This window comes from Diabrotica virgifera, chromosome 2, assembly GCF_917563875.1.
Source record: "Diabrotica virgifera virgifera chromosome 2, PGI_DIABVI_V3a".
In the NCBI taxonomy this organism is placed as follows: domain Eukaryota; kingdom Metazoa; phylum Arthropoda; class Insecta; order Coleoptera; family Chrysomelidae; genus Diabrotica; species Diabrotica virgifera.
The window spans coordinates 230,467,700-230,481,496 of NC_065444.1; the positions used below are offsets into that span (position 1 = coordinate 230,467,700).

A 13,797-nucleotide genomic window follows, 5' to 3' on the forward strand; every position below is an offset into this window, starting at 1 on the left:
TTTGGAGTAAATTAGAATTAGAAGGAATCATATAGAGCTACATATTTTACCAAAAATGATAATTTTATGTTGAAATATTTATGTTAGATGCTAGAAAACTACTTTTTTTTAACAGATAAAGTATATTTATTTATGTAAATTTTATTCAGGGGATGTCTAATAATATGTAAAAAAATCATAATTTTTCTGAAAATTATTCCATGTCAAAATACAGAACAGAAACAAGCCTTGTGATTCTGCGATTCTGGATGATACTATTGGGTTAGTAGAAGACAGAAGATGCCAAATTCTTGCCAAAAATAAAAGATAGTGTTTTTTCAGATGTCGGAGATTACATCAGTAAGTGGCAGTATTGCCACTGTCACCAAATTCTCAGGAGACCTCTAGATTTTTTTAAGGTATCAGGCTCTTATCTATGGTATTTAGGTATTTAAATTTTGAATATTTTTGTTCCTTCTTTTCCTTTTCAACTGGATTTAGGGAACATGATAATTCATTTAGCGATAGGTACATACAAAAGTAGTAAGTAATTACGATTACGCAAGTCAGTGTGATGAAAATATATTACGCCCGGTTTCATAATCAACTTAAAGTGAACATTAACTAAAGTCCACTTTAACGTTGACATTTACCCATATGAATTGCATTGACAAGGGTACCAACCTAAAACTTAATGTCCACTTTAACTGATTATGAAACCGGGCGTTAGAATGAATAAAGTTTTTGAAGTTATACTTCTTTACCGGCGATAGAGGGTGATTTTTTTATATGTTAAAACCTATCAGCCCGGCGCATGCGCATTATAACTTTGTTCTGATTGGATGTTCAAATGACATGTCAAAAATTATCCGATATGGCAGCTGTGGTTTGGAGGTAAAGGTAAACAAATGTATAATATATTAGTTTTATTGTTGTGAGGACAGAAAAAAAAAGTTTATAATATTGTAGTGACTTTTAAATAGTTTTTAAAAGCAACAGGTACGTAATAATTGTTAATGTATCATGGGTATAAACCTACCTATTTGATCTGCCAAAATACATAGTATGTAATACTTTCATTTATATAATTTGATTACCATCAAAATTTCTATCAATATTCACCTAATATATTGTTTTTTACTCTATGTTTTGTTGTATTTTTTCAATTCTAAATCATTTCAATTCAAAATTAAAATAATTTGATCAATTTTCAAAATATCAAAATATCACAAGTTTACTCCGTTTAGTTAGTCGATCTTCGTAAATAATGACACATAGTGTCCATGGCTAAGCGGAGAAGGCGAATGAATTCCAATACCAGCCGCTCTTATCAGCGCTGGTTCGAGTCCCAATAGAAACTTTCTTTTTTGTTTTTTTTATACATTTTATGATTGTAAGTATATTTATTATATAATTGTATTTTCAGAAAATACGTATTTAGTTAAAAAAATTTTCGACAATTAATGTTCAGACATCATTTGTGGCTTGTTTAATGTGTTTGTGTGTGTTTTATTCTTTTATTATTTTAATTTTTGGCACTGTTCTAATAAAAATGTTTGAGAAGTAGTAAGTATAAATTAGTTTAATATTTAAACAAAATATAAATAAAAAGTATATTAATTTCGTTTAAATCATATAATAGAAGTATAACTTCTTACGTGCGTACAAAGTACACACACATTCTTTTTTTATTTATTGCATTATTAATTGTATCACATGGAAATATTTATATTTGTAAAATCCACAAGGAAACGAAAAAACTTTCCCGTAGTTGTCTGTACACCATCAATCACAAATATTAGAAAAAAAAATCCTTTGTAAAAGGTATAAAATTTTATTAAAATCCCTTTAAGGACTACATCACAGAACATATTATTAAAAAATCATCATCAGTGTTTTTTTAGGCAGGTTAAATGTCAGCTGAGCCACCAAAGAAATACTAGGGTGAAAACCCTAGTTGGGGTATGTAGCTACCTATTTATGTAGTTGCATTAAAGGTGCATACCTACTTGATTAAAACTCCATAGGATGGATATAAATAAAAAACACGCAACATAAACATGCAACAAGAAAACTGTTTCACAATCAGAACCTTTTCAACATTTTTAATTCTTTTATAATTGTTATATTGGCACAGTTTCACTCAGAATTATTTTTTTGCAACTACATAATATAAGTCGAACCCGCTTATTGGAATAGCCTTCGTGCCAAGCAAAAGTATTCCTATAACAGGGATATTCTAATAACCGATCATATGTGCCTAGTAAAAACGTTTTGGGACTTCAAATTTCTATTCCTTAAACCGAGATATTCCTTTAACCGGTTTTCTAATAAGTGGGTTCGACTGTATTGGTTTTATCATAGAATACAGTTTAGGTAATCCACTGAAGATACCAATATTTAGATTTGTGGAAGTGGAAATTCAAGCAAGTTGTGTTTTTTCAATGTAAAAGGAAACAATTTTTCTTTGTTTCCTCAGTTCATATTTTTTAGCATTTAAACTTGGCAACATTGCGCGGTGCCCAAATTACCGACGTTCATCTGTCAAAAAACAATATGGCAATGGCTCATTGATGAGCAATAGAATTTTATAAATATTTTTGAATGATTAAAAGATTTGTTGTGTATTAATCAAGTTCAGTTTTAATGAAGTTTTGTGATGAACGGAATGTTACCTTCTTTTACACCACCGGTGGTTAAACGACTGTTAGGCTGGAAAAAAGGCACAGACGCCGATGACAAATGGTGTGAGAAAGCAGTGAAAAGTTTGGTGAAAAAATTAAAAAAGTCAGGTGCTTTGGAGGAGTTAGAACGCGCTATTTCTTCGCAAAATCCCAATACTAAGTGTGTAACTATACCCAGGTGAGTGTACTTGAAAATGTTTTTCTTTTAGTTGCTAAATAAAGTTTAAGGTCATATTATTTAGTAATAGAAACCATCGAATAGATAGCATCGAATAGTTCGATGAATACTATCGATTAATTTGACAGTTCCTAACAATCATTTTACGTTTTTAAATTTAAATTATTGTATAATTGAAAGTAACAATAATTTTCACTGTCGGGATGATAGCTGAAATTAGAAAACAATCTATTCTTGCTTATTCGCTCTTGCAAATTTGGACAAGCTCATTAGACAAGCCGATTGCAAAAAAATAAATACGAAAATCTGGTTTATTCTGGTTCATTTCGAAAATGTTTTTGTTTGTTATGAAAAATATTCCACCAAAACAAATAATCGATCATTGCTGTAGTTCAGTGAACGGACATTCGATAGCGGAAATCATTCGATTGTTCTCATCATTACATATTATGGATTTGCTTCCCCCTCACCTCACTATGTCTGGCTTGTGACCTACCCTAAATGTCTGCCAAATGTCCTGGACCTTGATCTAAACTTGCACCACTTCCTTGAAATTGAAATGGTTCTTGTTTTGCTAATGGGAATAATAATTAGCCTTTGGTTTATTAATTCATTTGAGAGTAATAATAATTATTTAATAATAATAATTTAGAATATTGTTAGACATACAAAATTAAATATTTATGACTTGATTAGCCTTGGAAACAATTAAGAACAAATAAAATTTATATTTTGGCAAATTACTTATAGTCTATTCCATGAACATAGGACCATTTTTGATGCCTGACAAGGAATATTTTACTGTGAGACATAAGAAGTACAGATGTAAATTGCTGTAATAATTATTCCAATAAAAAGGTTCTCCTGTCAGCTTGACATAATTTAACTAACACATGGGCTGCGTTACGAGACAAATAGATCTCATATTACACTAACGGTTGAGTGCGCCGACTGTGGTGTAATGTACTGTGGCAAAGTTTCACTTTGGGACATATATGCCTCGTAACGCACTCAAAGTAAGTTATAAATATCTCTAAACGCAACCAAGCCAAGTGTTAATACAGTACAACCTGCCATATCCGGACTTGTCATATCCAGACCTCCCCATATCCGGACAGTTCTGTGCCGTCCGGATCTACCGAAATCTACCGAGAAAGGCAGTCCTGCTGTTGGACAACGCACTAAAAGAAGAACTAAAAGATGGCGAAATAATGTATTATAGAATCTAGAAAACGTGTCTATCGATGAAAGTTATTGACGGCGTTGATTACTGGAATGAATGAAGAAGAAAACGTTTCAGAGACTATAAAAGAAGTAGTGGTCTTGATATCCGGATTTTTTCATATCCGGATCGGTCTGTCGCCACATTGATCCGTTAATGGCAGGTTTGACTGTACTGATTCTTCAAAGAGTGTGTTTGTGTATTAAAAAAAAAATGCTGAGACATATTTTAGGTGTAGATAACTTTATATTTAATCTAGTTGCTTATGTTACTGCTGAAAAAAACCAATGGGAGCCTTTGCTACCAAGGGAGCCTTGCCTAAGCGTGTGTGTGAAACACTGTGTATTAGTGAAATAAAACTAAAGTCAGTTTTGCAAATAGCAAAAAAAGGATAAAGAGAACAAAATACCGCACAATACAAACCTTGCTGACACCCAAAGACTACAGATATTCCTGCTGAAGGTTGCCAATTTGAAATCTGTGAGACTTATAAAATGTGTGAAAACAAAGAACATTTTTTTTAGATTCAATGTTACAGATATTAAAAGAAAGTAATGTATTTGAAATTTCCAGACAAGTCTCTGGAGACTTTTGAGATAGATTGGGTTAAGTTCAAAAAGGAAAACAATTGAAAAGCTTTGTGTGAAAGAGCTAGTGTTGTTCACAAAAGATTAGAATTTTTAAAAAATTGTAACTAATTTAAAAAACAATGTTCTTCCTTTGTTTATTTAGATGAAACATGGATTTTTGCTAATGGTGGAATAAAACGGATTTGGCAGGATGAGAATAAAATTCATAAAACACATTGATACTGACAGAAAGATACCTAGTGCATTCATGTGGAGAACATGGTTTTATTGATGGAGCCAATCTTGTGTTTTTATCAAAATGAAAATCAGCTAATTATCATGACAATATGAATAGGGAGATGTTTGTGAAATGGTTAGAAGAAAAACTGTTGCCACCTGCTATAGTACTGGACAATGCTACATACTATTTGGAAATTTTAAATGAGCAACCCACAAATGCCTGGACTCTCTAGTAAAAAGAATGGTTAACCCTTAGTTGACGGACGGTACTTTAAAGTACCACTTATTTAAAAATATGTATACAACATATCTTTATATTTACCTTGATTTTTTCCTGTAGGTACTTTAAAGTACCTTATAGAGAATAATATAAGTTAATTTCAATCAACCGGCAACATTGTTTTAGAACTTGTTTTAAATAGAACAATTGTTTTAAAACAATAACGATATTAATGCATAACCTAACTATTGTGTTGTGATTTGTCATCTGTAACACATGTGCAAATAAATTGAAAATTATCAACGTATTTCGGTATAACTGATTATAATATTGTATACTAAACATTTGAGTGCAAGCGTAAGTATTTACTTTTGATAAATAATTACTGGTGTTTGAGAAAACTGATACTTTTCGCTGCGGACTTAAAAGTACCGTCAGGCATTTGGAAGTACATAATTTATTACTGGACATATATTTGTTTCGCGACTATCGTTTCTTTATTCTAACCCGTTTCTTTTTTTAGATGAAAAAAAATAGACTGGACTAGCAAAAAACCTCTAAGTGATGCGGAATTATTAAATATTGTTGACAATTTCTTGTTTGACGATATACCGGATGGCCTAAATTTCCAAACTGATGAAGAATCAGATAGGTAATGATGATGAGGCATTAATTAATTCTAACAATGCTGTACCAGAACCTTCAAGTACATTAGGCTACAAATTGTGGTGTCTTTCCGATCAATATGGATATATTATGAAATTTACCAGGGAAAACACAGCATAGTTGAAGAAAAGTATAAGGACTTTGGACTAGGAGCCCGTGTAGTTCTGCATCTTACTGAACAAGAATGGGGAAAGCAAAGAATGATTTATTTCGATAACTATTTTACCTCCATACCCTTGTTAGAGAAGTTAAAAAGTGAACAAACTTTAGCATGTGGAACAATTAGACAGAATAAAAAGTTTCTTTTTCATCGATGGATATTGGAGTGTGGAAATGGAAGGACAATAAAGTTGTTCACTTCGCTAGTAATTACCATGGTTGTGAGGATATAACTGTTCAAAGAACCCAAAAAGATGGTGCTAAGGCTGATATTGTTGCTCCCATGATTGTAAAAGATTACAATAAATTCATGGGTGGTGTTGACCATGCTGATCGTTTGAGAACTGCTTATGGACTAGACAGACGCAGTAAGAAGTAGTGGCATAGGCTATTTTGGGAATTAATAGATATAGCATTCGTTAATGCTTATATAATATTCTGTGACATACGAGAAACCCAATTTTTTTTGGAGTTTCAAAGAGGAATTGCTGTGGGCCTGATGGCTCACAAACTTCAGCAAACTCCATCAAAACGACGAAGACCGAATAGTGATGTGTACCCTGAAAGAAGAAGAAGAGGAACATATTATTCAGTCCCATCTGATGTACGCCTTTCAAATACAGGCTCCCACTGGGTAAAATATGGTGCCCAAAGAGGTAGATGTGAGGTATGCAGCAGCCAAAGTGTTCAATCGCGACCTCATTCAACATGTTCTACCTGCAAAGTTTATCTGTGTTCTAATGAGAAGAAGAACTGTTTCAATATATATCACAATATTGAATGTTGATATAGTTTTTACAAATAAATTGATAAAAATCTCCGTATTTACCATTAGTCACCTAATAACTTACTACCTACACTAAATTACTCTACACAGCCTGACAGTACTTTAAAGTACCACATCTGTTTTTTTGCGTAAAAGGTTTTGAAAAATTTTGAAAAAAATTATACTTCTTTTTGAATGTATTTTTGAACATATTTCATCAAAAAATTAAAAAATTTTGTGTTATTTTTATAATCCGGCAACTAAGGGTTAATGAATGAATGAAAATATTACATTTCTTCAGTATTGCTTTAGTTTCAATTAAGTACCTACTAATGTTAAAGTTAAAAGTCATACACAACCAAACATATATACAGGGTATCCAGAAACTCTCCTAGAAAGTATATGTCCAGTACAAAGAGACTTGTTGAGTTAATCCATACATAAGAAGACGACTTTCACACTGTCGGATGTCACGAGAAATGCAAGCTATTATGTCTATGTTGAATTCTTGACATACCTGCCTCAAATTTACACGAAGATAATGGGGCACTTACCTTACAAAAACATAAAATGTGCACAACTTGTCCATTAATCAAGCATATAATGACTCATTACTTTTGTATCCAATACAAGCATGCGATTTAACCTTCAGTATTCCATACCGATTTGGTGATTGCAGCAGACCATAATCCTGTTTTTTTTTTTAATATATAATATTTATGTAGTCACCTTTTTAATTCAACAGTTATCTAGTACTCATAAAAATATAGTTTAATTATTAGTTTTTTATAGAGTTTTTAACTCTATAATCTTTTAAAATGTTACAATTTTTTTACCCTCTTAAAGTTACTTGCAGTTTACTGCGTTTTTTTTTGAAAAATTAAAGATATCTTAACCCTGTGACGGACAGTGCATCAAATGAATATTATGCTAGATCAATGGAAATTAGAACGTCTATAGACAATGTGTCCGTCAATGTGTTAACAATGAATATGATATTTATCAGAACATTTTAATACCTAAGTTAGCTGAGTAATGTTTTTTTAAATATCACCTTATGACAAAAATATATAGGGATTATATACAATCAAATGTGAGACCAGATCTTTCCATTTGTGTTGCAAAAGTCTTTTGGTTAAGGGTTAAAGCTTGTTGTCACCATAGACATATTATACCTAGACTGCGAGCTGCCATCTAAAACTATGTGACAATTGCGACAGACAAAACTGAGGCTATTAGGTGGGAAGTCTCTTTCTAAGTGACAGAGTTTATCTAATGACGTTGGGTTTGTTAATCACATCACTTTCCTACTATCACCGATTTGATGAACTACGATTAGAAAGAGGTTTCCCACCTAATACCCTCAGTTTTCTCTGTCATAATCGTCACTTAGTTTTAGATTACAGAGTGCAGTCTAAGTATTAATATATAGGTATGTATGGTTGTCACTGCTTAATTTTTAATTTACCTATTGGTTATTCATTTTTAGGGTACGTCCCAATGCTGAGATAGGGAACCTGCAGCAACAGCGTAAGGGGTTACCTCATGTTATTTATTGTCGTTTATGGAGGTGGCCTGAACTTCAGTCACATCATGAGCTAAGGTCTTTGGATCATTGTGAATATGGTTATGCTTTAAAAAAGGAGGAGGTTTGTGTTAATCCATACCATTACACAAGAATCGAGACCCCAGGTAAGATGTGTTATTTATATTTTGTTTGCATATGATTCCTTCCCTTTATATAAGTAGGCATTGTAGATCTTTAAAAATGTGTATACTAACTTATACTCAATTCTTGTAATCTTTCTATTCCTGTTGGCCTTTTCACTAATACCCTTTTCCTGTTGGCCTTTTCACTAATAATCAGTTCAATTGAAAATATTTTTAATTAATCTCTATTAATTTGTTTTTACTTACTACTTAGGTATCTATTTTTCTTTTATTTATATTCTTCTTAATATCTCAAAATTTGTCTGTATCCCTTATGTATTGCTCTTAGTTTTGTACTACCTATGTAGTAGGCACATTCTGTAATACCCATATTTTATATGCTGTAAATTTATTTATTTATTTATTTATTAACGGGATAAACCCAATACATACAAAATACAATAAAGCAGAGCTTTCGTCATAATAATGAAAATATAAAAATTAGATACACATAAAACTACAACTATAAAACACAAACATAAAAAATAAAAAAGAATAATTATTTTCAAATGATGAAAACAACAGAATCAATTACAACAGTTAAATCTATTTAATTTTTTTTAAATTCAAAATTTAAGATGCCAGAGTTCTTGTTTAATATAGGAAATTGAAGAACCAAACAAATCTATTAGATGACTAAACTTGTTTCCATACAGGGTCAATCTACTAATTGGTGCATATTGACCATAATTTGTAGCATGCCGGTGTTCCTTGAATATTTGTGGATTTCGTGTCAATCTAACAGGTAGGTATATTAAAGCACACAAGACTTATCAATTCTTCGGAATTAATAACACCAGAGATAATTTTGCGAAGACAACAAATATCCAACATGACTCGTCTGCGTTCAAGAGTTTGTAAATTTAATCTCATTAATATATTGTCATAAGTATAATTTCTAACTGTTAAACCCATCTTAAAAGCTGCAAAACGTAAAAATTTGTTTTGAACCTTTTCAATATTTAGGATTTGATATGCATATCTAGGTGACCAGACAATAGAACCATATTCAATAATTGATCTCACGATACTGCAATATAAGATTTTTATTGTGTGAATTGACAAATCTTTTGATGAACGTATACAAAATCCAACATCTTAAATGCCTTCGAAACAGTATGGTCAATGTGAGAGTAAAATGTTAATTTACAATCAAATATTATACCTAAATCCAGAATTTCATTCACACGTGTGACAGGAGTATTATTAATAAAATATTGATGGTGAATAGGCGAACGGGATCTAGCAAAAGTTATTAAAAAGCATTTATTAATATTAAGTTCCATATCATTTCTACCACACCACTCATAAAAATCATTTACTTGTGACTGAAGCTGAGAAATGTTATCGTCAGTTTTGATTTACACTTATGTATATACAGTAGAACCCGTAAGGCGTTCCACAAGTATAAACCGGTTACCGGTTTCGAAACTTATTAGTCTCTTATCAGGAGGCACATATGCTCCTCTCTCTGATCCAACCAAAACAAACCTTGGCTTGCAGTCGTCACGGATTGCAAAGAATGAAACGGCATAGATGCCCTAGCGGCAACTGCTAGCAAAAGACTAAGTTTTCAATCTAATGGCATATAAAACAACATAATGTTACTCTACATCCCACCAGACTAAAAACAATGGGAACCTTCTCTGGTTACACCTCCGAGATAGATTGAAAACTTAGTCTTTTTCATCTTATTGTATTTGTATGACTAACTACTGTATTATTTATTTTAGCACTACCTGCAATTTTAGTACCTCGTCATACATTAGGTGATGAAAATAATTTATTTCCCCATTCTCTTGAGGATTTGAGCACTTCTGTTCCAGAGAATACTTCTTTTCCCCACCACAATACTAATACGTTAGTAGGGTAAGTAATATTAAATGTTTTGTTATATTTCAAGATACTGACATACAATACAATAAAATCACAAATAGGGATGTTAACTGAGGAGAAATAGAATTTAATAGTAGAAGAATAATTTATCAGTGAAACTCTAATAGATAGATACGTATAATATATCCGTAGTATGTTATTTATACAGATATATATGAATAGAACAAATTATACAATAAAGAAGATCTTTTTTTTCTGAAAAATGGCTTTGGTGGATTCGTCAATCAAAAATTAAATACATATATTATTTTTTCTACTTTGTTAATTTCTTTTGTTAATTTTCTACTTTGGCAACGCTGTTCTTGCAGAAACATACCTACGAAACGGATTGGTTAGGTCACACTGGCTTCTTATATCTTCTATATCGTTTTAGGCCGATCGTCCATTGAAAGCGTAGTCGCGCGACTCGAAGGTAGCGCGTATACGCCCGTATAGAAGCGACTGATCCTAACAAATAAAAGGTAACTAAACAACGTCCACTGCAAACGACTTTGAGCGACCGGGCTCGGCCGACCACAAGCGACTGATCCCTCTAGAATGGGATTAGTCGCTGGTAATCGCATGTTGATGCTACATTGGTTTGCAATAAATATATGTTCAGGTATTTTTGATATTGTATTAATTTTCGATAATTGTGTTATTTTCGATATGGAAATTAATAACGAAAAACTGATTAGTGCCGTTTATGAAAAGTCTCCGTTGTGGGACAAAACGTGAAAGACACAAGATATCATTCACGTGATGTTCAAAGGACATTGTGGTCGAAAGTTGCAGAAGAAATAGGTGCTAGTTATAAGAGTTTTTAATATTATTATTTTATAATATATAATTACAATGTAAACGAAAAATAAAAAAATAGAGCGTGGCACTTGCGAGTGCCGACAGAAGTGAATACTTCTTATAGTTTTAGGATTAACAAACTTTCGAAAGAATTTTTATTTGAAATTTTTACAATAATAAACGTCTTACATCTAAACCAAGTAAATATAAAGTTATATAAATCTTTAAATTATTTTTATTAACAAATTACTTAATGTTTTTTTTTCAATTTGGTGAAAAATGTAATTAAATACTGATAAAGTATAGTAAATATTTCGTGTAAATTTGAATCGCCAACAATATATGGAAGAGTCGATTCCCGCTAAAGGGGAGGCCATTGTACAAAGGTACAAACCTTTTTTTAAAGTTGTTAATAAATAACATACATATTTGTGTAATAAATTATTCCTTTCAAACTATGCTTTCTATGTATATTTTACACGCTATTCACAAAAATACACCTTCTTTTGATGATGACAGCCAGTTTGACAGTCGCGAACTAAGTAGTATACAGTCGTCTGCAGTGGATGATACCAGTCGCTCAGTCGCATGATCGCACATACACGGACGTATACGCGCTACCTACGAGTCGTGCGACTACGCTTCCAATGGACGACCGGCCTTATATGGGCGTCTCTCTGTTGCTCCCACTGAAAGCGCATACCTACGTTGAACTATTTCCTAAGTACCTAACTACATTGAATTAAATATAAAATAATGCCCTTGCCAACACTATGGCTATACAATGTTCTCGTGGAAACACACAAAACTGCAGATACTTTAATTAAACAGTCTGACTTGCATAATTACAGCACAAGAGGTGCCAATAATATCAGAACAGTCAAATATCGTTTGAGTAAATCACAAAAAAACTCTATTGACTTTAACATATATAATGTCCTACCTAAGGGGTTTTAAAAACCTTACAATCAATAAATTTAAAGTCATTCTGAAAAAATATCTTCTGAGATTTGCTTTTTTACTCTGTTAGTGAATATTTTGATCATTTTAAAGCAGTATCATGGACATGAATATTACTCACTATGTTTTCCGATGTCTCATTTTGTGAATTCGCGTGAATGTACAGTATTTCTCATCTCATGATCATTTTTCAGTGCGTAACAAATGATAGGAAAAAGGGTAAGTCCGTGATAATACACATTTATGACATTTATTCTAACATGACATTTTAGTTAAATCTGACAGTTGTCACATTTTATTTTCAATTTGGAATAAAAACAAATCAAAAGTGTTTCTTGCATTTTTAAAATGGTATTTTCTTTGATTTGTATAGTCTTATAAATTATACAGATTATATTTGTAATATTATTATCTAATTAAAAAAAAAATATTTTTTTATTATGGCGCCGTCTATCGACAACTAGAATAAATGTTATAAAAATGTCACCGACGAAATGTAATCACCGACGTGCCTTTTTTTCTGTCACATACAATTTAATGCGTTAGAAAGAAATCGAAAAACTGTGACGCACTGAAAGATGATCACGAGAAATACTGTATCTATATTTCTATATATTTGTATATATTTACACATTATCTTATATATCTTATATATTTTATATATATCAAATTGACTTGCTACAATTCAAAAACATTTTTTTTTGAAAAACGTAGTCAATAAATTTTTGAATCTTGAATCTTTGAATCTTTCCCATACTGTATATTTTACTAATTAATTCCTAATAATCCTATATTTATTATCTAATAATTAAAGGAAGCATCATCTAATTTTTGATTGATTTGTTAGATTGCACCTGCAGCACCCCACCACTTACATGGATACGGTAGGCATATGTCCCACTCCGACAAATATGGAATCACCTCACAGTGTAGTTCCTCCGACAGAGACACCCCCTCCTGGATATATGTCAGAAGATGGAGATCCTATTGATCCAAATGACAACATGAGTACGTATAATCTCATAAATAATAAAAATATTAATTTAAAAGTCTCAGTGAAAGGCAGTTTATGTTTATTTTTTATTCAGAGGTGGTTTACGATCCCCAGACAGCTGTTTCTGTCTCTAGACGTCTTCAGTGAGACTACATGAACACCTCTGAATCGAAAAAAAAAAGAAACTGCGTATTTAAGCAGAATTATAAAAATAATGTTATAATCCACTTTAAGGACGCTGTAACGACATCTCTTAAAGAAAAGATGAAAAGTCCAGATGCAGAACTTATTAAAAATAATAATTAATCATTTAAATCTAAAAATCCACGAGGAAAATAAAATTCATGTAGCTGGCTGTATACCATCAATCACAAAAAATACAAGATCCTTTGTAAAAGGTATATTAAAAGACCCCAATAAGGGTTACATCACAAAACAAAACGTTTTCGGATTAATAGGTAATCCATCATCAGTGTTAAGCCCTAAAATAGTAAGTATAACCTAATTAATAATAGACAATGTTATGTGCACCGAAGCAGCTGTTATGCAGCCTTCCACAGTTATGTGCACCGACTAGAGACAATTCCATTATCTCCATCTGACTATAATAAAGAACTCAATATTCTCCGTCAAATAGCATTTAACAACGGTTACGACTACGACCCTAATCTTATAAACAAACTCATCCAAAAGAGACACCTTAGAGTCTTGAGAGAGACTGCTTTCCCCAGAGACTTGACCATTAAAGCCCTCTATGCTTCCCTACCGTATCAT

General features: G+C 31.9%; 1 protein-coding gene across 3 annotated transcripts in view; it reads left to right on the forward strand.

Annotated features, from left to right (window-relative positions):
• Positions 1–2,509: 2,509 nt before the first annotated feature.
• The window catches only part of LOC126880470 (mothers against decapentaplegic homolog 3), a 57,381-nt gene continuing 46,093 nt past the window's right edge, over positions 2,510–13,797 (forward strand). For 2 of the 3 annotated variants that reach the window (XR_007696602.1, XM_050644329.1), the window contains exons 1-4: positions 2,511–2,841; positions 8,173–8,375; positions 10,127–10,262; positions 12,877–13,037. Coding sequence is in view for 2 of the 3 variants with exons in the window: in XM_050644329.1 (XP_050500286.1) it covers positions 2,639–2,841; positions 8,173–8,375; positions 10,127–10,262; positions 12,877–13,037 (703 nt within the window). In the remaining variant the exon portion in view is untranslated. Of the gene's footprint in view, positions 2,842–8,172; positions 8,376–10,126; positions 10,263–12,876; positions 13,038–13,797 lie in introns of all 3 variants that reach the window. The other variant, XM_050644330.1, reaches the window with a different exon arrangement.